Consider the following 23,300-nt stretch of genomic DNA (forward strand, 5'->3'; position numbering starts at 1 on the left):
CAACACATTTCCTAGAATCCCGGACTTTGCTTCGATTGCTAAAATCCTCCAAAAGCCGATTACAGGATAGACCTGTTGGCTTCAGAACCTGGAAGGGTTGGGTCCTGACCAGCTATCTGGCTCCCCCTCTCCGGCCCCTGCCTCCCGGCCTGTCGGGATCTTTGTTCTCTCGGCCGCACAGCCTCTCCCCCGCAGGCTGCCTTTCTGTGGACGCCAGGCACACAGGGTCTTCTGTGGCACAGGCCCGTTTCTGGCTGGCTCCAGGCTGGGAAAACTTGAGTTAGGCTTTGCCATTTCAGCCAAGCTGGGCACACATCGGACACACCTGTCCCTAGGGCAGGCGTCCACAGTCAGCCCTGAGGGTCACGGCTGTAGCATGATTTCAGCATGAGCTCAGGATTTCACGTTTCTCAGGAAAAGAAGGCATTCCGAGCTGCTGCTGCTGCTCACCTGGTAACCTTAGGGGATTTCAGAGAATGGAAGGCAGGAGGGTTCCTCCCTGAGCCGCGGGGCCCTTCCCCGCTGTCTTCCTCGTGGGCAGCAGCCGCAGTCAGACTCCCTTTCATCCGGGTGTAGTTTACTGCTTATTCCAGCGCTACTTGCTGGTCCTTGGCCTCTAGCTCTTCCCTCTTCCACCCTGTGACCTGGCCTGCCATCCTCGGCAGGCTTTTCTGCTGTTTGGGGGCAGATCTCAATTCACAGTTAAGTCTGGGGTGGGAGAGGAGGAAAGTTCTGGCCCTCAGTCGGATCTTCTCATTTTATGTAAATGGCCCCCGAAAGCAACACCCTTTTTTAATTTGTCCTCCTGAGAGCTGGGCCCCTCCGTCACCTGGTCTCAGTGAGTGAACTGGCCATCTGCAGTGGGTGTGAAGGCCGAGTTGTCTGCTTCACAGAGAAACGTGCTATGTTTCGTGTTTAAAGCAAGCCTGCTCTGTGTTCTTTGTAAAGTCAGGGACATTCTTTCCATTTTTTTTCGGTATAATTAGCACAGAAGGAGCCGTAATACGAGAAGGTAGCAGAGACTAAAGCCACGACCTAAAGCCAGGAATGTTCAAGAAAGCGGGCAGCGGCGCTTTCCCAGGCCTGGGCGGTGCAGAGCGGGAGAGGCTCAGGGCAGGGCTGAAGCCTGCAGCTCATAAAAACATCTTTTCTTCTGATCCCCCAGCTGGCTGCAAAACTTTGGCCGAAAAACTTTCTCCTCCTAACTTAAAACCTTAGAAAGCCATCTGGGCCCTTCTGGTGTTGAGTGGGCTTCTAGCAGGCCAGGGAGTGTGCTGAGCACGCTGCCACGCCCCTGAGAAAGAGCTGAGTGAGGGGATGGGGGCACAGCCCCTGGGGTCCCCAGCAAACACTGCATTTTGACCAAACATGGGCCAAATGGAAGTCGCCCTGGGAGGAGATGGGGCTGGAGTGCAGATATCTGCAGGGAAGGCAGCCGTCCTCACCCTCACGGGGAGCCATGCTTTAGGCCCTGGGCTGTCGTCCCTCAAAATAATAGCGGGGTCCAAATTCAGAAATACGTTTTCTATTTCAATTTAAATGTGTGTGGGCAAAACACACACAGATAAAAAGGTACCTACATTTCTAGATGAATTAAAAGTGTGACTAATTGTCACATTAATTGCCTACTTCTGGGTTTACCCACAGCAGATGGAGAGGGGGTTTCAGCTGGGAAGGCAAATGGCACCATGGCCCATCATGGTCTCTGTTGTTCCAAACCGAGGCAGCAGCTAATTGCTAGGCTGTTTGAGAGTGATCAACCGCTTTGGTTGGTAGGTAGAGAAAGTAAAACCCCAAGAAGTACAATTTGTATGTAGCCGTTGTTTGGTTTGTGTGTGTGTGTGTGTGTGTGTGTGTGTGTATACACATACATACACAGAGCAGCTCTAAGCCACAGTGTTTAACTCTGAACTCTTAACTCTGTGGGGCTACATTTGAAGAATTGAATGCAATGGAAAAGGAAACTGTGAAATAAGAGCAGTTCAAGGGCTTGGTAATTTAAACATTTGTGCTTAGTTTAGAATGAAAGATTAGGAGTACTTGTGGTTGGAGTTACTAGCCTAGTGAATATGACAAGAAAAGAAGAGCCCTGGATAATCACTACCTCAAAGTATGAAGAACATTATGGTCCTAAGGAATAGAACCTTCTTAACCACAGTTAACTGGGCCTAGGGAGAAGGTTTTTTAGTTTCTTTGTTTTATAATACCTGCTTTTGGCATCTATACAACACAGCTTTCAAGTCACATTCATTTGCAAACCACACTTGCAGCCATTCTAGTTAAATAAAAATGCAGAAAGTGCTTTGAAGACAGTGACAGCACTAAATATTATAAAATTTTACACCAAAGGTTTCTGCATCAATGGAAAACTGTTTATTGTTTCCCATGATGTTAAAATACTATTATATTTTCCCTGGGCTCTTATAGATCCAAACTAAGGGAAGGTCAAGAACACTCTGGTCCAAAAACTGAATTACATCGTTAAGTATAATAATATTTTTAAGATTCTAAGCTGTGGTGAGTCCATTGCTTCTAAAAGCGGACAAGGCAGTCTCAGGAAGATGCGAAAGGCCCAGGAACACATCCACTCATAAACATGAAGCCCCCAAGACCTCACGCCAACACTGTCATGTGAAGTCAGCCTTTGTGGTAAACGTGCAACGTTGGAAAAGATGGCTGCTAGGCTGTCCCTCTGTGTAGCACGTGAATCCATCTGTTTGACCAGGTTGTATCACGCAGTGACCAGTGTTGTAGGTTGGGGTGTGTTGTTATCTGGTGACTTGCAGGCTTTGGCATGAAGCAAGTCACCTGAGCCAGGGACCTGTGCCCTCCCTGGCCATGTCATACCCGGGACATTCTGACCCTTTGCTCCTCTCTGGAGCCTGAAGTTTCCACCACTTCCATCTCCCCCTGAGCCAAATGAGAGGCCCCTCCATTGCAAAAGTCTAGCTGCACTGTACCAAGAATTATGCAAATGCATTGTTCTACTTTTAAAACATAAACCAGGTACTTAAAATGGTAATGGCCTGGTAAAATAAATTACTAATTCATATGAAAAGGTCACACTTGGTGGCCTTCAAATTGGAAAGGCTTTTTAAAAAAATTTAAAACTTTTAAAGCCTGGGTAGGTCAAATGCAAGACTGAAAACTGTATGCAGTGCCAGCTCACAGCGCTAATTAAGTAAAATCTCATCTTTCCCTTTGTGTGGAGTGAAAACAGAAAGCTGACCAGGCCACAAATGGGCTTGTGTTCCCGAGTTCTTAGTATCGTTTTCTTACCTGTAAAGCCTGGGTCCCATCTGCTGTCATTTATCTGTCCATCAGTGGCTGGTCTTAGTAAAATATAGATGAAACCTACATTAAAAAAAACACACCTTTTTTCAAGGATGGCCTGAGAGGTTAGAAGGTGAAATGACTAAAGCCTGACCTTGCTTCATACAATAGCCCCATCTGGATCGTGCTTTGTCTGGAATATGTGTCAGTGTGTGATATGGCACAGATTCACTGCTTTCAAAGTTTAGGCATGTTACGCCTCAAAGGGGAGCTGGTGACCCAGCTCCGGGGGGAGGGAAGGGTTCCAAACGAGAACCTCTTCATTACATTCCTTGTAGTAATGTGTAGCTACTGGCAGAAATAGGGAGGTTGTGTTGGTTACTATTTACCTCCGTTCCTCATAAATACGATGTGTTTGTGCTTTGACACATTAGAAACAGGGAGGAAGATGTTTTTGAACAAGTGGAGCACGATAAGAAATTCTGACCTCTCTTCTTCCTTCTTCCAAGTTTTCAATTTTTTTTAAGACAACCGATCAATGAAATGTAACCAGAAGTTTTACTTAGTATATAAATATATAAAATGCAGGCGCCGTTGTCAAGTTGTGTCTGAGCTTCTGAGCTAGCCGGTGGATGACTGTGAGTCTGTCTCGGTCACATTGTTATTGATTGCGAGCTCCCACCGCCGCTTGGCTTCCCGGCACAGTCAGGTTCAATATCATTATCTGCTGTTTATGTTCAAAGCGTCACCTAGTCACCTGGAACAGTCGTGCCTTTGAGCTTTTTTTCCAAAAGGGGTATTTTTGTGGAAGAGAGGCCAAAATCCAAAGTGTGACAAAGTCCCGCTTAGTTTGGTCTGGTGCGGGGGAGGGCGAGCACAGCCATGCACTCTCATTGGAATGAGGCCCCCTGGGCCCGCAGGGGCTGCAGGGGCTGGGGCCTGACTTGAAGCTTTTGCTTTCTGTTCTGAAGCCTGTGTGTGTGACTCTGTCACACTTTTTACACTGGGTATGACAGGGTTGAGGGGGCAATTTCAACAGTCCTGTTGAATAGCTAATAGTGTCTTCCTTTTTCAAAGAAAACTTAAACCTATTCCCAACAGTTTGCTCCAAAGTATCAAACAATCACCGAGGGCCGTAGGTGTGGTGTGTGTTTTGGTTTACAGGTGGGCTTCCGCCCTTTCTTTTTTTCCCAAGCACCCAAAGTTTTACTGACCCTTTAGAAGTCAAAAAAGTTTCAGGGTGGGAGAGAGAGTGTACCGTTACCACCTCCACCTGAGTTTATTGGCAGTTAGGCCTGCTGGGCAGCAGAGGCGGCCGTGCCATGTCTTTGCCTGATCACCTGCGACGCCAGCTCACCTGGGCACAAGGCGGACCACATGGCCCAAACGTTATTGTCCCTAAGCAGAAACCCAAGAGCGGCAAGCGATTTAACCGAGGTCTCAGGAAATGAGCGGCGGCTCGGTAGTTGAGAATTTGGTGTCCTTGCTCTTAGCCAGTGCTCTCTGCTAGTGTGGGGACGAGAGTGCAATGGGGACGTAAAGTTTTTAAACTTTCTGCAAACTTTTTCGTGTTCAGTAAACTACTTTTCCTTCTGTTCTAGAGCCACACCGCGGCCCCCAGGCCCGGCCTGGAGAACAGGACACCCGACTCCACCACCTCTCCCGCCTGGGAAGACGCCGGCTCCGCGGCCAACACCGCTTTCTCCGGCGCGCGCGGCCGCCGGCCGCCTCCAGTTTCCAGCAATGTAGTTTTGCGTTCGCGTGGCACTCTCACCAGATCTGAAACCCTCTCTAGGCGTCGAAAGTTGTTAGGCTGCCGACACCTACCTCCGCGGGCGCGCGCCGCAGCAGGGAGGGGTGGGAACGGACCCGCGCACTAGCCGGGGAGCTGGAGGTAAGCGCGCAGCGGGGTAAGCGCCGCCGTCGCACACTTTGCACGCCGCCCAGGGCTACACCACTCACCGAAAATTGGGAGGCAGGTCTGGGAGGCGGGGTCCGGTGCCCACCAACTTGGGCGCCCCCGCGCCCCCCGCTGCCGCACCCTTCACGCCCCCTGCCCACTCCCGTGACGTCCGTATTTCGGCGCACGCCCGTAGGGTGCGCGGCAGCCCATTTGGGTACGTCCCCGGCGGGCCGATTTTTCGGCTTCCCCTTCGGTTTATAGGGGCCACCGCTGTGGGTCAGTCCTCTGAAGAGGCTGGGGCGTCATCGGACTGGGTAGGAGCGCCGGTCTTCGGCTGGGACACTCAGTCGCGTCGGCACCGCGGAGCGGGCTGGTCCGGTGGCTGGCCCTGCGGCTCCGGCTCTCCGGCTCGGGGCTGCGGCGCCTCGGCTGGAGCGAACCCCTGTCCCGCGCGGGGCAGCGGCGGGCGGCCGGCAGGCAGGCACTGCCTTGCGTGTGAGTGCGCTTAACTCACATGTAAGTCCCGGTGCCCCGTGGCTCCACGCGAAGCGCGAGTGGCCAGGCGCGGGCAAGAGCCGCCGGGCAGGGCAGGGGCGCCCCGGCGCTGCCTCCCTGCCCTCCGGCTCCCGGGCAGCCCCCAATTCTCTCTTTTCTCTTTTCTTCTCTCCATTGGCGCGCCCAAGAGCCCACCCAAGGAGCGTCTGAGGGTAACGGCAAACTCGTGCCATCGCGGCTCTGCACTTTTTTTTTAGTTGTTTGACATTTCTTGGTGCTTTTTGGTTTTTCGCTGTTGTGGGTGCTTTTTGGTGTGTTCTCGCCCTTTTTTCATTCGCTCATCCTTTTTGGCGCTAACTCTTAGGCAACCAGCCCAGCAGCCCGAACCGAACCGGGCAGCCGCGCTCCGCGGCCCCGGGGCAGCGCGCCGGGCATCGCAGCGGAGACCCCCGACACGGGGCGCCCAGGGTTCCGCCAAGCCGAGGCCGGGGGCAGGCAGGGCGCCCGGGCCAGGCGAGAATCCGGCAACCCGCGGTGGCCGGGCAACTATGCTGAAGATCGCCAGGAAGATCAAAGCCAAGGCGCTGGACAGCGAGAGGAAGACGGCGGCCGCTGCGGCCGAGGTAGCTGCCGAAGCTGCAGCGGTGGCTGCGGCGCTAGCCGAGCCCAGAGAGCCGCGCGCCTCCTGGAAGGGCTCGGACCCCAAGAAGACCTGGAAGAACCCCAAAATTTTGCCGTGCGAGGTGCCCCCCGAGAAGTTCCTGACCGAGAAGGAGCAGAGAAAACTCGAGAAGAAGCTGCTGGAGCAGAGGCGAAAGGCGGAGAAGAAGAAGGAGAAGGAGAGGAAGAAGTTGGAGAAGGCGCAGAAGAAGGAGAAGAAGGGGAAGGAGAAGAAGGGGTCCGCTGCCCCGGGGCCCGCCGCCGCCGCCGCCGCCGCGGGCACCGCGGAGGGCGCAAGAGGCGCGGGCGCCGGCACCGCGGGCACGAGTAGGTGCTGGGCCCGGTGCTACTGGGACGAGGACGACGCCTACGCCTACTACCGAGAGCCCCGCGTGGGGGGCATCGCCTGGAACCCGTGGCCGCCGAAGACCGGCGAGCTGAGCACCCACATGCCTCTCATGGTGTTCCTGCTCTTCTCCGTGCGCAGCCCCTCGTGGGTGCTGGACTTCCTGCTCCACAAGCGCAGGGAGCATGGCCGCGGCTGCGGCTTCGTGTTCGGGGCGACCTGCTGCTTTAGAATGTTCCTGGGCTGCGCCTTCTTCTCCTACTGGGGCCAAAGGCGCAGGGGCCGCGGGCGCCCCGGGGCCACGGGGCCCTCCGGCTCGGGCCGTGCCCGGCGCCGGGGGCGCGGGGAGAGGCTCATCTAAGCCCCCCCAGCCCCCACCCCCAGCCCCCCACCACCAGACACCACCATCACCACCACCATCGCTGTGCAGTGTGGAGTTTTATTAAGTTCGTGTGTTTGTGTGAACACATTTTCCTTTTCGGTTGCTGTGTCCTTTGGTTCATGCTCGCCTAGCTTTTTCCACACTCCGCTCTGGCTTTCTCTGTGACTCTCTCTCTCTCTCTCAGAAAATTTTCCGAAGTCCGGGCTCTGGCCCGCGCTCCCTCCCCTTCCGCCCACCCCGGCCCCTCGGCGGCGCCTGCGGGAGGGGGGCCTCGGGCTTCGAGGCCGGGCGGGGGTGGAGCGTTGGCGTCGTGCGAGGGGTCGTCACTGGCTCGGGGCCGCCCCCTCTCCCCCCGCGGCCCGCCCGTTTGGGGCCCCGGCTTGGGGGCGAGGGGGCGCCTCCCGTCCCGGGACGGGAGCGGGCGGAGGGACCCCCTCCCCGGGCACCCGGGGGCGCCTCCCTCTGCCAGCTCCCGCCCTCCCCGCCGCCGGGCTGCCGCCACGGCTGCTCCTCATCCCTCCTCCTCCTCCTTCCACCCCCCTCGCCGCCGCCTCCTTCTCCCCCCGCTTCCCCCCGCCCGCCGGGGCCCTTTTGGGTAGGGGCGGCGGGCCCGGGCCGAGGCAATAAGAGCGGCCGCCGCGGCAGCAGCTCCAGCAGCTCCCGCAGCTCCTGCTCTGGTCCGCCTCGGCCCCGAGCGGCCCTCAGCCCCTTTGGCTCCGGCTCGAGGGGCGGGAACGGCTCGTTCCCCTCCGTCCGACCGCCACCACCCTCCCCGAGCGGCTCTCAGTCCGCCCCGCGCGCTCCTCCCCGAGGAGCCTAGCCCGCGCCGGCCCGCCCGCCCGAGCCGCCCGCCCGCCCGCCGACCCGCCGGCCGCGCCCGCCGCCGCCATGGGCTGTCTCGGAAACAGCAAGACCGAGGACCAGCGCAACGAGGAGAAGGCTCAGCGCGAGGCCAACAAGAAGATCGAGAAACAGCTGCAGAAGGACAAGCAGGTCTACCGGGCCACCCACCGCCTGCTGCTGCTGGGTAAGGGCGGGCGGGGGGCGCCGGCCGGCCCGGCCCGGGGGCCCCTCGGGGCGCCCAGGCCCGCGCGCCGAGCCCGTCCCCCGCCGGGCGCGCTCCCGGCCCGCCGCCCGCGGGCTCTGTCTCGGGCCGAGGCCGGAAGGGGCCCCGGGGCGCAGACGGGGCGGGCGGGGCTCAGAACGGGGTCGGGGGCTCGGCGGCGGGCGCGGGTCCCCCTCGCGGGCCGGCTCCGGCCCAGCGGCTCTCCCGCCCCTCGCTCCTTTCTCTCCGCGAGGCCTACACGGCGCGGGGCCCGGGCTGGTCGGGAGGGGGAGGGGAGCCCCGCCGGGCCGGGAGACTGCGACAAAGAGGGCTCGGGGACAGGAAACGGGGCGGCGGGCCGCAGGAGGGGGACCCGCCTCCGTGGGGGTGATCTGCGCGGAGAGGGACGGGGAGAAAGGGGCGCGGGGGGCGTCCGCGGCCTGGGCCTCCCGCAGGGCGGCTTTGGCGGGGCGGGGGGGGGGCGGTGACATCAGCCCCTCGGAGGGCTGCGGAGAGGAGGTGGGTGCGGGGAGTCGTGGCGCCGGGGGGGCGGGGAGGAGGGCGCGCGGCGCCGGGCGCGACTCGCTGCGGCCAGGCCGGACACTCTGCGCGGGGCAGATGTGTCCCGGGCCGGCCAGGCCGCAGAAAGAAGGAAAGGAGACTCAAATAAAAAAAATAAAAAAAAAATGGAGTTGGTGCGCTGAGTGCCCAGTGAAGCCAAATGACACGTCATTTTTACAGTATGACCTTTTTCCCCCTCCCAGACACGCAGGCTTTTTGAAAAGCAGAGAAGAGAATTAATGGCAGCAGCTGCCCTCACCCCCAGCAGCATCGCCTCCCCCCGACAAATTCAATAAATTAACACACGCATTTTCCTGTTAGTCCCCACATTGCCAGGACTTTGTGGAAGGGGGGGGGGGGGAGCATTCACAAATCAGAACTGGAAAATGACATTGGTCTGGAAATGGCTTCTGGGTCTGGAAATGGCGTTTTCTGTCCTTTGAAGGGGGCAGGGAGGCGGCTTGCGCTTGGAGGAGACTTTTCCAGGTGGAGGAGATGAAAAAACGCTAATTAGTTGTTTGTCAAGTGACATTTGGTTGTTTGGTTCTGGGCTTTCGCTCCTGATTGCGGTTTTCACTTTGGCCAAAAAGGGGGGTGGAATTTGAGATGACCTTTCCTCCTTTTTCTTAAAGGTGCGGCTTTTGGGGGGGGGGGGGGAGAAGTTAAAATAAAACAAAAAAAATCTTAAAAAGTGGTGAAATGACCAGAAGAATTACACAAGCATTAATTAGTATGGAAGTTTTCCACTTTCTCAGTTATTTGGTTATCTGGGTTGGTGAATTGGTAGGTTAAGACCTAGTTGATGGTAACCCTTCGACAAACCAGCTTAGTTATAAAGAATAAAGTGTAAAGGCTGATTTTCTTTGTGGTGTTTGCTTTGCTTGTTTGGATGGGTTATGCCTTTGTTCTCCTGAGTCCAGGTTTATATAAAGCAGGAAATATTAAGTGTAAATAAGTGTTTTTTGGTGTTTCTGCACTTGCGCTTTCAGTAATTAAATGATACATATGTTGAGGTCTTATTTAAAACTCCTAAAGGCAGAATTACACTGTGTGAAGAATAATATGCAAAAACTTGATTTCAAAGTGTAAGTAAGCCTGGAAAAGTCTAGAACCTTTTCCTTGGCTGCGAGCCATACCCGAATACTAATTTGAAACAAGTGCGATGCTAATGGTGCCTTAAATCTTAGCACCTTTGGCAGTAATCGCAGCCTCTGCTTGGCCACACCTTGCACCACTGGGCTCACCTTCCCCAGGGTCCTGTGGCTGCACCTTAGCCCAGCTGAGCCGCAGCCGCTGGCACAGGTGTCTGCAGCCCTAGCCAGGGCAAGACATTTTGCATTTTTAAGGTGATTCTCACCAAATTACCCCCCCCCCCAAAAAAAGAGAGGAAACAGTGACGCCTCAAGTCCTCTCTTTAATCCGTCTTAATTTAATAGTGAATTACAGCACCAAAAAAACGTTTCCAGCCCAATTCTCTTATTTCACTTATGTGGAAACTGAGGCGCCGATCTGTTTTGTGCCTCTAAAAGCACTATTACGCATCCTAACACCTCTCAAATAAGAATATTGGAGATTCTGATTAATTTTATGTTTTCTTCTTCATGGAATCTCCTATTTTAATGAGAGCGAGGCTCATTAAGATGGAGTGTTTGCTTTGAAATCAATGTTTCTTCAGAAACTTTTAACTTTCCCAGGTATTGATTACAGCCTTGTGAAAAGCAAGAGAAGGAGGAATGCTTTAGTCTGGGAAATAAAAAAAAAAATTAAAAAATTAAAAAAAAAAAAACAAGAAAAGTAAGGGGAGGAGGGGGTAAAGAAAAAACAAACAAAAAAACCTCAGTTTATTTGAGAGAAAGGTTAAAAAAATGGTTCACACAAGAATTATTTTGTGGAACAGTGTGTATTTACAAAAAAAAAAATTAAAACAATAGCAATCCTCCTTCTAGCCTGGAGCGCATAAAGGTAAGGTCATTTAAAATGGAGATATGTCACCCTTCTTTTAGTTGGGAAGGGCTTGACATCTTTGAAAATGCAGTGGTTTCCTTAGGATTAAAGTTTTTAACTCTTTAATTAGAGTTGCTGCATGTAATGTCGTTCTCAAGCACTGTATTTGATATTAAAATGTGTTTTTCCAGAAGAGAAAATGGGCGGTCTTCTACCCCCCCCCCCCCCCCATGTACCACGGTTGCTGAGCCCAGGGGGGGGGCGGGTAGAAGGCCCCTGGGCTGAGGGCTGGGACGGGCGGGGCCGCTGCCCGGGCGGCGCTGCTTTGGGATGGCGCTGGGGCACGCGCTGCGGCAGACTGCAGGGCCTGGCGCTGGGTGGGACCTGGGTATTTTAACCATGAAACATGGACAAACAACGAATTACGTGGCTCTACATGTCCACGTGTGCAATTCACCTGGATCCTCTGTTTGGAGGATTCAGCTTCACAGTTTGAACTTCAATTTCCTCGCACCCCCTCCCCAAAATGACAAAACGGCATCGCTCCCCCTCTCTCTGGGGGTCCCCACCCCACAAATTTAAAACAAAACGGCCCACGCCCACAGAACCTTTAATTCTTGTTTGTTGTTTAGTGGTGAAATACTGCAGGGACCAGAGGGGACATTGCTGTATTGTTTGCCAATGAAAAGTGCACGCCTCTTGTTTGTTTGTTGTTTGTTGTTCTCTCTGTGCTGCTCCCGTGGGAGACAGCCCCTCGCTGCCCACCGTGCCAAATGCCCCTCTTAACCTGAGCCTCACTTTCATTTTCTAGGTGCGGGAGAGTCTGGTAAAAGCACCATTGTCAAGCAAATGAGGATTCTGCATGTTAATGGGTTTAATGGAGAGTAAGTGTCTGAGCCGCACCAGGGACAGGACACACTGGACACTGACCTTTAGGGCGTTCAGGAGCCTGGGGAGACCGGGCAGCCCATTCCCACTTACTTTTTCAGCCTGGTATTAGAGAATCCCGAGGGGGTGTTTGGGGCAGCCACAAAGGTGACAGTAACAGCGTAAGGCACGAGGCGGCCCGGACTGCCTGCCGCAGGCCGTGGTGCAGTGGGTCCCCAGCATGGCCGCCCGGGCTGCGGCCACCCCGTCAGGTGACACCCACTGCAGAGCACCCCCCAGACCTCCCGGCAGTGCCGCAGCAGGACCTCACTGCCAGGGAAACATTGTTTCAATAACCCCCTCACAAAGCAAGTTAGGCAGCCTTGCTAATTACTATCCCCCTCCCTGGAATTAATGTTACCCGAATCGAATCATTGTTTCCTTTTTAACAAACTGGGCCTGGAGAGACAGGGGAGATGGGGTGGGGAGGCCAGGAGTAGGTGCTGTAGCCGATCAGGGGGCACTTTTGTCTTTGAAACGGCCTTTTCGGCGTGGGGTCTCAGGCCGTGACCAGCCGCAGTGCAGGGAGAGGAAAGGAAAACGCAGGAGGGGAGGGTACAGAGCCGCTGTCTAGCCAGGGAGCTGCCCCCTCAGGCCCGGCAGAGTTAACCCCATTGCTAGCTGGTCAGCGGTCCCAGCCTCTCTACCCGGTGGGAGTCGACCCCTTCGTTGCTCCCGGGGGCACACAAGCAAAAACGCAAACCCACTGCCCTCCCAGTGCCAGGGACACAATTTACCCCTTTCAGAGGGTGCACTGCCCTGAAGGCAGCTCTTTATGGAAAATTCTAGAATTTCTTAGATCAAGGGAGGGGGGTAAGAAAAGGATGACATCATACCAATAACTACTTTAGTGACACCCCCCTCCCCCCCCCACACAAACAACACCTTACCAGGAGCGGTTCAGGAGGCCGGTTAACCGGAATGACCCCGCCTGCGAACCTGAGATAAATATTTTGTTTGAAACGACATGGCTAGCATTTTTAAAGGGATTTAGTGGCCACGTTTACCTTAGTTATTTAAAGTTTTATAACTCCTAATTGCCCTATTTATTTACTTATTTACTTATTATTTTTAGAGAAAGGATTTTCCTCTCTCCGTCAGCTCATCTATAATGCAGTCCAGGCATTTAAACCAAAACTTCTCTTTTCTAATTTCTTTTTTTAAAAAGAGGAAGTGAGTTCCCAGTTTGCCTGCCTCGTAGAGGAAGCCATAGGTAATCTTGTAGGATGTTAAACTTAGCCTGCGAAAGTGACATGCAGGGGATTCTTAGCTTGAGTCCGAACCCTTATTTTTATCCCGTCCCAGTAGCCTCTGTTTACCTCGATTCGGTGTCGCAACAAACGGGTTCCCTCCTGCCAGGGGCTCCGGGTGGGGGTCCCTGCCCTCCCGTAAGCAAATGCGCTTCCTTAGAGCTAGCTGAGCTGTTCAACTCGCCTTAACTGCCACGCTGGTTACCTGTCAGAGTAACTTGTAATTCTAACCTGACTTCCAGAAGTAGAAGTCAAAGTCAGATTTCCCTAACGCACAGCTAACTCCTCTTGCACTGAAAAAGAAAACCCCAGCACCATTCATGCCAGCTGAGCTAATCGATGATAAAACCACCACACTTAGCCGGGCTGCCCCTCAGCTTCGGGATGGGGCGCCCCCCGTCGGGAAGACTAGGCTTTGAAAGGTGTGTTTGGTTTGGTTCGGTTTTCAAAGTCCAGATGTGGTTTGAAGTGATGACAATGACTCATCAATGACGTCATATGGGTAGTTTCTGGGCTGCAGGAAGGGAGGTCTTACTGTCGCAGCAGATGTCACAGGCAGACGTCACCGCGCTGCCCGTGTTCAGTCAACACTGAGGACCTCACAGGTACTGCCGTGGTCTCCAGAGGACGGAGAGGAACCGCCGCCGGCTCCCTGGTGCATGCACAATTAGTGAAAGCACGGGAAAATAATTAGCAGTCCCTCCTGTCCCCGGCCAGAGCCTCCAGAGGGCTCCGCTAATACTGCAGCCAGGGCGTGGCATTCCCCCACGGCCGCAGCCCAGGAGGCCTTCCTAGTAGCCAAGGAGGCGACCTGAGCACTAGCGGGATGGCGGCCCTTTGGGTGGGGGTTTGTGACATTGCAGTGCCTTGCAGATTAGGTGAGCTTTCAATCTCTCTTTAAAAGGGGCGGCGAAGAGGACCCGCAGGCTGCCAGGAGCAACAGCGAAGGGTAGGCACATTCAAAAACAGAAAAACTTTCCAGCAGACAGACATGAATAGCAGATTGGGAAACTGAGGCAGAGCCCGGGACGAAGGCAGAGATCATGCAGGGGCCATCATCCATCCTGACATACGTTTGCACACAACACATAAGCAACCTCATCTCATGGCACGTGAAATGCAAAACAGCTCTGTTGTGGCTTTTCTTTTGGCCATCCTTAGAGTACGATTAGATACAGCTGGGGGAAACTAGCTGCCAGCTCAGACCACCAGTTTAAGATTTTGAGAATTGCTATTTTTTCCTATGTTCCTATCCAGTCCCGTCCCCCAGCTCTTCATTTGAATCTGCTACTTAAAAAAAAAAATTAAAAAAAATTCCACCACCCGGTGGGTCTGATTTTAAAATTTCAGACCTCTCTGAGGAAAATCTCCCCTAAAATACGAGGTGCCACACCCTCCTTAATTTGGGGAAAAAGAAGTACTTGGCACGTGGGGGTGAGTTGATCTCGAAAAGCCTCTGGTCAAAAAGTTAACAATTTAATCCGAGGCTCTATGTCAGCTAGTGGGCAGGACAGAAAATGAGTGATGGCATCCATCTTGTCCCCCATTCATTATCGAGTTATGTTTTCCTTCACTTCCTGCATCACCACCATCACATGCCAGCACACACATGCATGCATGACAGGTAACCTGCTCCAGCTGTGCCTGCACGTTCAGCATGCTGTCATCGGCAGCTTTCTCATGAGACCATGCAGGGCCATGGACTGAGTCAGGGCTCCTCCAAGAAGTGGCTGGGAGGGGCGGGGCAAAGGAGATGGGGGTCGGGACCAAGTGACTGACACATGTTTGTTCATCTGTTTCTTTTAGAATACTTTCCCTCTAGATGATGGCTTCGGTTTCTCTTCTCCCCCCTCTCGGTTTCTCCTCTTCCCCTTCCCTACTGTCCTATCACCCTTGTTGCATGCTGGGATCGCCCGTTTTAGGAACTTCTAATAAGAATACTATTCTGTTGGGGGCTGAAGGTGGAGGGGTGGAGGGAGGGGGGCGGGGGGCGGAGGGAGGGGGGACTCCACCTAACATCTGAAGATAACTGGGGGGGAGAAAAATAAAAAACACACAAAAAAATTGAAAAATACAAAATCACAAAAACAAAAATGGGATGAAATTAACTTCAAAATGTAGTGATATTCAAAGTAGACATTTAGTCCTTAACTGTTCAAAATGTAGTGATATTCAAAGTAGACGTGTAGTCCTTAATTGTTCAAAATGTAGTGTGATATTCAAAATAGACGTGTAGTCCTTAATTGTTCAAAATATAGTGTGATATCAAAATAGACGTTAACTTCTTAATTGTTCAGTAATGTGTGACATGAAACTAAATACACTCCTTAATTGTTGAGAAATGCAGTGTGGCATCAAAATGGGCATCTATGTAACAAGTGACTTGACTCAGTTTACTGTACCAAAAGTTGGCATTTGAGAAGTAGTGACCAGTCCTTACTGAACAACTCCGTCTGCTAGATGCTGCCCTAACCCTGCCCTGCTAACACTTGCCTTCTCTTCTCTCTAACTGATAAATAAAAAACTCTGCATGCCTCAGCAGTCCCTGTCTGTCTTCTGTCTCTCCTTGTCTGTCTTTCCCCATAAAAGCACAAGAATGGAGAAAACCTCCCCCCCCCCCCCCATCACCACTCCCGAGGCCCAGGGAGGGGGCGGGGGCCCTTAGGACTTGAACCGAGCCCTCTGCTTCCCACACGGGGCGGAGCCTCGCGCTCCTGGTCCCGCCCAGCGGCCCCGGGCGGAAGCCCGGCCCAGCCCGCGGAGCCCCTCCCAGCCTGCCCCCAGCTCCGCTCATTGAGCAGCAGTTGGGGCGCCGCCCCCTCAGCCCGGCGTGCGGCTCCGTCTGCGCGCTAATTGCCGAAGGCGGCGCCCACGGAGTGTTACACCCCAGCGAGGCCGGCTTCCTACTTAGCGGCTCCCACTGATCCACTCCCACCTCCCCCGACAGCGCCGAGCGCGTCCTCAGAGGATCCGGGCTTCAGGGCGGGCACGTGCCCATTGCCATCCCGCTACTCAGACCCCATAACCCGCCCCACACAGCCCGCCCCAACCCCCCGGGGCCTAGGCGCGCCTGAACCCCTGAATAAGGCGGGGGGCGGGGGAGGGCGGGGTCAGACACGTCCTGCCAAGGTGCAGGCCTCTGCGCACCGAGCCCAGCCGGGCACCCAGGGCGCAGGAGGCGCTGCGAGTTGCACAAACAGCACACAGGGCCCAGACTCCCTCCCAGTCCCCCCGCCCCAGCTCCTGGAGTCCCCCGGTGCAGCTCTGGCCCAAACAGCCAGTCACCCCGCCCCCCGACTCTGCGGCGCGGCCCCTCCCTCTGGTGGGGGGCAGGCCTCCGGGCTGGCTGGACGGGAGGGGGGATTCTGGAAAGGGGCCACATGAGCTCATCTTGGAGATGAGAGCCGCCCCTCATATGCAAATGGGAACATTATAAGACAAAAGCCCAGGTTTGGGGGGCAAGCACACGCCCCCTCAGCTCCCTGCTCCCCGGCCCCTCCTTCGTCCTCCCCTCCTCCCCCCACTAACCCAGGCGGACTGGCTGCTATTAACACATTTGCGCTTCCCCTTTTCATGTTCTGCCCTCTCCCGAGGGGTCGCCACCCCACCCCGACTCCCCCAGGTGAAGGCTTCAAACAGACAATCTCAAGGGATTATAAAAGTTACAGCAGGAGAAATAAGCCCTGCCCCTTCTGCGGGCCTCAGTGTCCCCTCAGTCACGAACCTGCTTCTAATACACAGCAGGTGTTTGGATTCCAAACCTGCCCCCTCCCCCCAAGCCCAGAGGCTGGTTGGGACCATGGGCCTGGCATGATGCACGCCCCAAGCTAGGGGTCCTTTCCCCTTAAAAACCCGCCGGCCCAGCCTCTGGTGAAGGGCAGCTTGGGGAAGATAGCGTTTTCATTGACCTAATGTGGTGCAGGGTATGCAGGGGGGTTGGGGGAGGGCACCCAGAAGCCCTAGGGTGTGGCCTTGGCCAGGGAAGGAGGTCGAGATCATTCCACACTTGGATTTCCCTCCATAAGCCCCGCCCCGCCCCTGGAGCGCGCAGCTCCAGGTGGCACAGGCCCACCTGCGGCAGAGCACACCTGTGTCCTGCCAGCACATCCCGATGATTCTCAGCAAAGAGTTAGCTCCGAAGGCCATTGTATAGGTCCAAATTAAAGCAACAAGGATTCCAGCCTGTGTCCCCCTCCCCCCTCCCCTTCCCAGTGAGTGCAGAAGCCCCAGGTCACAAAAAGGCTTCTGGGGCAGGCTCCACCCTAGCCGCACCACACGCCCGCGCCAGCAGCCAGTCATTGCTGCTGGCCACAGTGAGACACAATGACCAGTAAACAAGTAAACAGTCGATCAATAAGCCAGTGACCAGGGCTGCAAAAGCCCCGAGGTGGGATTTATAACCCCCCTCATTCAGCCCCTGACCCCGTGGGGAGGAAGCCCCAAAGGGAACCATGAAACTTTCTCCCTGGCCACACCGTGGCCCCGCCCCCGCCCCCACAGGGACGCTGACACCGAGGTCCTGCTAGTGTGTGCTGGGGGCTCCCAGCGAGCAGGCCCACTGAGGGGAGCAGCGGACAGGGCACAACCTCTGGTACAGTAGGCCTCGGTCACTACCTAGATGCCAATTTGCTGATGGAGCCCAGGCAGGCGTGGCCTGCAGGCAGAGCTGGGCGGTGGCGGTTTGAGACCACCTTTCCTCGGGACCCTCCACCCCCCCTTCAAGAACAGAATACTATCCTTAGCGGAATGTGTTACTAAAACGGGCCCTGTTAGGCACCACGACGCCATGTGACTTCCTTTTTCCTTTTCAATCCCACTGTAGTGAGAAGGCCACCAAGGTGCAGGACATCAAAAACAACCTGAAGGAGGCCATTGAAGTATGTGCTCAGTTCTTTCTGATTCGGTTAGCCCCCCCCACCACACAGTACTGCCCCTGACCGCCTGCTAAATCCCTTTCAGACCATTGTGGCCGCCATGAGCAACCTGGTGCCGCCCGTGGAGCTGGCCAACCCTGAGAACCAGTTCCGCGTGGACTACATTCTGAGTGTGATGAACAAGCCTGACTTTGATTTCCCTCCCGTAAGCTCCGCCCCGCCCCGCAGGGCCCCTCCTCTCCCCACCCCACCCCTCGGTGCCCAGAGCTCCAGGTGGCACAGGCCCACCTGTGGCAGAGCACACCTGTGTCCTGCCCAACACATCCCAGTGATTCTTAGGAGAGAGTTAATTCCATAAGATCCTTAATATTTAAAAACAAAAAAAACAATTGCCCTGGCCAGTTTGGCTCAGTGGCTAGAGCCTCGGCCTGCATACTGAAAGGTCCCGGTTCATTCCGGCCAAGGGCAGATGCCCGGGTCGCGGGCTTCATCCCCTTTAGGGGGCGTGCAGGAGGCGGCCGATCAATGACCCTCTCTCATCATTGATGCTTTATCTCTCTCCCTTTCTCTCATTAATCAATACAAATATATTAAAAATAAATAAATAAAAACAAAAAAAACCACTAAGAATCACTAGGGCCTGGCTCAAGATGGGTGAGCGAAAGCCTGTCACCCCTTGCAAATCTCGGCTCTCCCGTGCCCACAAATGGGCGTCACGCTAAGGGTGTGCGCCAGCAAAAGCCAGGAGTTGTCACCCTTCACCCCTCGCACCCAGAGCCCTGCTCAGCCCGGCGGCCCCCCTGACGCCTCTCCTTGCCCGCAGGAATTCTACGAGCACGCCAAGGCTCTGTGGGAGGACGAGGGCGTCCGCGCCTGCTATGAGCGCTCCAACGAGTACCAGCTGATTGACTGTGCCCAGTAGTAAGTGACCTCGCCCGTCAGCACCACACGGCACACACTGAGGCCGCAGTCCACACCAAGCCACTTGTAAACGGGGCCATTCACTCCCTCTCAAAGCCCTTATTGCAGTTTTTAGTGCAGTGACATTATTTTACATAAATAATTAATGTCTGTTATCCAAAAATGGTCACTATCAGCAATAAGGTGACATTTATAATTAATTAGCTTAAAGTAATTAATTGGCTTGATCTCCAGGCAGTAGATAGACAGGACAGCTCTCATACTTGGGATAATGTAAAAATATTTTACTTATTGTAATTTAAATACATGCAAAAAGATGCCGCCACCCCCCTCCCGCCCGCCCCCCTCCTTGGCAGCTGATAATTGCTTTGCCAAGGGTTTACTAGACAAGCAAGTTTGTATATTTTCACAGCGGACAGAAAAACAGCCCCATCTGGGCCAGTCCTTGCGACCCCCACCCCTTCTTCAACAAAGCCCCTGATTTTCTAAAAAGTTTGAACTAAAAGCTGGAAGTGCTAATTATAGTAACGAAAAACAAATGGAAATCCTGGAATTGTTTCTGCTTGGGCCCTGGATCCAAGTCAGAGGACAGGTACAGGCCGGAGCGCCCAGAGGCGGGGCGGCCTCCTTAATAGCAGTTTAGGCTGCTTTGTCGTTTTTTAATCTTCCACCATCTTAGTGTTTTTCTTTTTTTTCTTGGTTCTTTATTGTTGAAAGTTTACGTATGTCTCCTTTTTCCCCCATTGGCCTCTCCCCGCCCACTCAAAAGTTTTTCTTAATGCAACATTCAGTGACTCCTGCAACTTCAGATGGAAGTGGCAAACATACCCAGTTTATGAAAAGTTTTAAGAAACTTCGGGAAAAAGAGGACATAGCTTATAAAATGTCTTCCCCGGAGGAGGACTCCGAGGCCCTGGCTAGCACTGACCACTGAGCTGCTGCTCCACTGCCTTGGTGCTCATTTTAAAAAGTGGAGGTAGTAGGGCCTTGCCCATGTCTGAAGCCGCCTATTTTTATTTGTTGAGCTGGGGTTTGGGCTGGCCCAGCTCCAGCTGTCTCTCTCGCAAGATTTGGTGCTGTTGAGCTATTTTTAGAACTGTGGTTCTGTTGCCATGGCAATACGCTGGAGGCCAGGGCGGCGGGGGAGCTATTTCTGGCCTGGTGCTGTAATGTAAGCCTGATTGGGCAAGTTAGAGTGTCCTCCAAGCCAGACTAACTCTAACCTGGTGAAAAGGAAGGGGAAGACTTAGAGAACTTCTTTAAATAGACTTTCCCCCTTCGCACTTCGTTTTCTGATCAGCCACTTAGAGCAATCCCAACGCCCCCCACCCGACTCCCCCCAAAAAACACAAAACACTGGGTTAACTAAACACTAATTAAGTTAACCCAGTCTTCCAGAAGTTACTTTTCCTAATGGTGTTTCCGGTCCAGCAACACCAAAGTACCAAGTTCAGCTGGGGGAGAGGAGGTGCTCCCCATGGGACTCCCTGAGACCCCAACCCCAACCTCTTTTGTTCTTTCATTATCGAGGTTCTTAAAGGCAGAAGGAAGGGGTTCCCCTTCTGAGTAACTCAAACAACTCACTTCCATTAGAATTTTCAAGTTACCCGCTAATTTAGTCCAAGCCAAACAATTTTACATTTAAAATGTAAATTTCTATTTACTTAGACATTATCAAAGGCACACAATCTCATAGGCCTGACTTCAGACTGCAGCTGTAGTGTCCCCTATTCCTGAGGGGTCACCACCCCCACCCCTGACTCTGAGCGTCAGAGCAAACGCAATTTAAGATAATTTGGAAATATTGGGCACATTGATATGACGCTCAGCTGCCCCCGTGTCTTCCTTCCCCTCCCAGCTTCCTGGACAAGATTGATGTCATCAAGCAGGACGACTATGTCCCCAGCGACCAGGTACACAACTTCTCCAGCTTTTAAGAGTTTTGCTCTAGATTGGCGATTTTTAACATTTCGGTCGATTTTGGGGAGACCCATTGACCTTGGTTATGTTTTAGGACCTGCTTCGCTGCCGTGTCCTGACTTCTGGAATCTTTGAGACCAAGTTCCAGGTGGACAAAGTCAACTTCCAGTAAGTGAACGGGTTCCCGTTAGGAAACGGAGATAACGGTGTCTAGGTGTTCCCCTGGGAGGCCCCGGAGTGTAACCGGCGTCCTTTCCCTTCCAGCATGTTTGACGTTGGTGGCCAGCGCGATGAACGCCGCAAGTGGATCCAGTGCTTCAATGGTAAGGACGCTTCTCTACGTCTGAGTTCTGTTTGCCTCTGTAATGGTGAAGGATCCTTCTGCTTCTGACACGTATTGCCTTGCTTTCTTGCGCTGAAGATGTGACTGCCATCATCTTCGTGGTGGCCAGCAGCAGCTACAACATGGTCATTCGTGAGGACAACCAGACCAACCGTCTGCAGGAGGCTCTGAACCTCTTCAAGAGCATCTGGAACAACAGGTGGGTGGAGCGGCCCTCCTCGGACTGAGTCCGGCCCCGCCTATCCCCAGCGTTAGAGCAGAATCTTGTCCAAGTCCTTGTGAGAGCATCTCAAGCCCCTTGAAGGAGAAATCTCTTCTCCTGGGCTCTAACCCTGCTCCCCTCTCTGCTAGATGGCTGCGCACCATCTCTGTGATTCTGTTCCTCAACAAGCAAGACCTGCTTGCTGAGAAAGTCCTCGCTGGAAAATCCAAGATTGAGGACTACTTTCCAGAATTTGCTCGCTACACTACTCCTGAGGATGGTACGTAGGACCTTCTCCGGTTAATCGGCATGTGAGTTTCCATATGCAATCATGTGTCCGTAACAAAATCTTTATGTTCTTCCTAGCTACTCCCGAGCCTGGCGAGGACCCCCGCGTGACCCGGGCCAAGTACTTCATCCGCGATGAGTTCCTGGTGAGCAGACTGTCTTCACGTCCCTCCCTGGTTGCTTTGATTCTCGAGGATGGAAATTAACTTAATTCCACACTTGGAGATTAAACCATCCAGTACTTCCATTTCATCTCATGGGTTGCCCTGTGAATTTTAGCTTTTGTGCTCCTTGACTTGGGTTTGTTTTCATTAACATTAGTAGCTGGCCAGGGGTCCTAGGGGGCAGGGGCGGGTTTGTGCAGAGGCGGTGCTAACCGAGCGTCCCTGTCTGTGCCGCAGAGAATCAGCACTGCGAGTGGAGATGGGCGCCACTACTGCTACCCCCACTTCACCTGCGCCGTGGACACCGAGAACATCCGCCGCGTGTTCAACGACTGCCGCGACATCATCCAGCGCATGCACCTCCGCCAGTACGAGCTGCTCTAAGAGGGGAACCCGACTTAATTACAGCCTTAAGCACAATTAATTAACATGAAATACACGCAGTTAATCACCCACCATAGGGCATGATTAACAAAGCAACCTTCCCTTTTCCCCTTGAGTGATTACAAACCCCTCTTCCCTTTCAGCTTGCTTAAATATTCCAAATTTAGAAAGCTTAAGGCGGCCTTCAGATAAAGATAAATAAAAAAAAAAAAGGCCAAAACAGTTCCCTCTCTCTTTAAGTAACTAAAATTAAAAGCAGCAAACAGAAATAAAAGAAATGAATTCAATATTGTCTTGTGCAGCATTAAAAAATCAATAAAAATTTAAAAATTGCAGTTTGGGACTCCTTTGACTTATTTGCGGTTTCGAGCAAATGCCGTTGTTCACGGTGGTGGTGGTGGTGCTGGTGGTGGTGATAAAAAGGTGGGAGGCCCCACGGGTATAAGTGGGGGAGGGAGGGAGGAGAGGGAAGAGGGAACCTACAAAAAATCACATATAATAAAATGTGAATGGGGGTGGGGACTGCATAAAAATCAGTAACAAAGGGTTAATTTCCCTGATAAGCAAAAAGCTCTTAAGAATTAATAAGCTAACCCATCACAAAAATGAGCAAAGTGCATGAACAAGCAGTTTACTTAAGAAATACACAAATAAGACGGGGGAGCCACGGAACCTCGGTCATAAATGAAACGCTAATAAAACGTGCGCCATTGCTGGGCAGGGGTGGTTGTCCATACTCGGGCCCGGTGGGTTGGTGCTGGACCGAAGGTCCACTTGGGATCCCTAGTGCTTCATCCCCAGGATCACCCCTTAAGCATGTGGCACCGTGGCGTGATTTCCCAGGTGATGGGAGCCACAGCATCAAGCATTGCAGCTGAGACCGCCCCCAGGGTCAGCCATCAACTGTTGTACATTTCTGAAACTGGCCTAATGGAACATTAACGGAGTCAATTCCGCAATTCAGGCCAAAATCCATTTCCTATTTCCCAAATCAAATGAATCCCAACTAAATCAAGCATTAAACATCAAGCAAAATGAACCCCTAGGTGCAAAAAGTACCAAACACCATTTCCATAAACCTCAAAGCTTCCTATGAAATATGCAGTCCACATAAAAATTGTGTGCTTGCCCAAATACCCTCCCTTGCTGGTCTGATCTCAGCCCCAACAGCCCTCCCTTGACATCCTGGTTGCCCCCAATGGCCCTCCCTGCTGGTCTGGTTGTGCCCCCTAACTGCCCTCTCCTGATGGCCTGATTGCCCCAAACGGCCCTCCCCTGCCGTCCTGGTCACCCCCAATGGCCCTCCCCTGCTGGCCTGGTCGCCCCCAATGGCCCTCCCCTGCCGTCCTGGTCACCCCCAATGGCCCTCCCCTGCTGGCCTGGTCACCCCCAATGGCCCTCTCCTGCTGGCCTAGTCA

General features: G+C 53.7%; 2 protein-coding genes across 11 annotated transcripts in view; both read left to right on the forward strand.

Annotated features, from left to right (window-relative positions):
* Positions 1–17,635, forward strand: part of LOC118708738 (neuroendocrine secretory protein 55-like) — a 51,230-nt gene extending 33,595 nt beyond the window's left edge. Inside the window, exons 2-3 of one of the 3 annotated variants that reach the window (XM_045575075.1) lie at positions 11,421–11,493; positions 17,606–17,635. The gene's annotated coding sequence lies outside the window, so the exon portion shown is untranslated. Of the gene's footprint in view, positions 1–11,420; positions 11,494–13,690; positions 13,741–17,605 lie in introns of those variants that run through there. The other 2 variants (XM_045575074.1, XM_045575073.1) reach the window with 2 other exon arrangements.
* LOC118708733 (guanine nucleotide-binding protein G(s) subunit alpha isoforms short) lies at positions 7,873–22,121 on the forward strand. Of its 8 annotated transcripts, none has more exons than XM_036420164.2 (13): positions 7,875–8,086; positions 11,421–11,493; positions 13,691–13,735; positions 17,606–17,663; positions 17,746–17,865; positions 18,484–18,581; positions 20,440–20,494; positions 20,596–20,669; positions 20,766–20,824; positions 20,923–21,043; positions 21,196–21,326; positions 21,413–21,480; positions 21,736–22,121. In XM_036420164.2, the coding sequence occupies exons 1-13, from the start codon at positions 7,948–7,950 to the stop codon at positions 21,880–21,882; spliced, it is 1,188 nt and encodes a 395-aa protein (XP_036276057.1). In that variant the 5' UTR covers positions 7,875–7,947; the 3' UTR covers positions 21,883–22,121. The 8 variants fall into 8 exon arrangements, with proteins under 8 accessions (XP_036276063.1, XP_036276064.1, XP_036276057.1 ...); XM_036420165.2 differs by having other exon boundaries at positions 7,876–8,086; positions 17,609–17,663; XM_036420166.2 differs by lacking the exon at positions 13,691–13,735.
* Positions 22,122–23,300: the final 1,179 nt, after the last annotated feature.

The sequence above is a fragment of the Pipistrellus kuhlii genome, unplaced genomic scaffold (genome assembly GCF_014108245.1).
Source record: "Pipistrellus kuhlii isolate mPipKuh1 unplaced genomic scaffold, mPipKuh1.p scaffold_m20_p_63, whole genome shotgun sequence".
NCBI classification, from domain to species: domain Eukaryota; kingdom Metazoa; phylum Chordata; class Mammalia; order Chiroptera; family Vespertilionidae; genus Pipistrellus; species Pipistrellus kuhlii.

Coding starts and splice junctions, on each gene's coding strand:
- LOC118708733 (XM_036420164.2), top strand. CDS start 7,948: ATGGGCTGTCTCGGAAACAGCAAGACCGAGGACCAGCGCAACGAGGAG. Junction 13,736..17,605: donor GCCAGGAGCAACAGCGAAGG/GTAGGCACATTC, acceptor TCAATCCCACTG/TAGTGAGAAGGCCACCAAGG. Junction 20,825..20,922: donor GTGGATCCAGTGCTTCAATG/GTAAGGACGCTT, acceptor CTTGCGCTGAAG/ATGTGACTGCCATCATCTTC.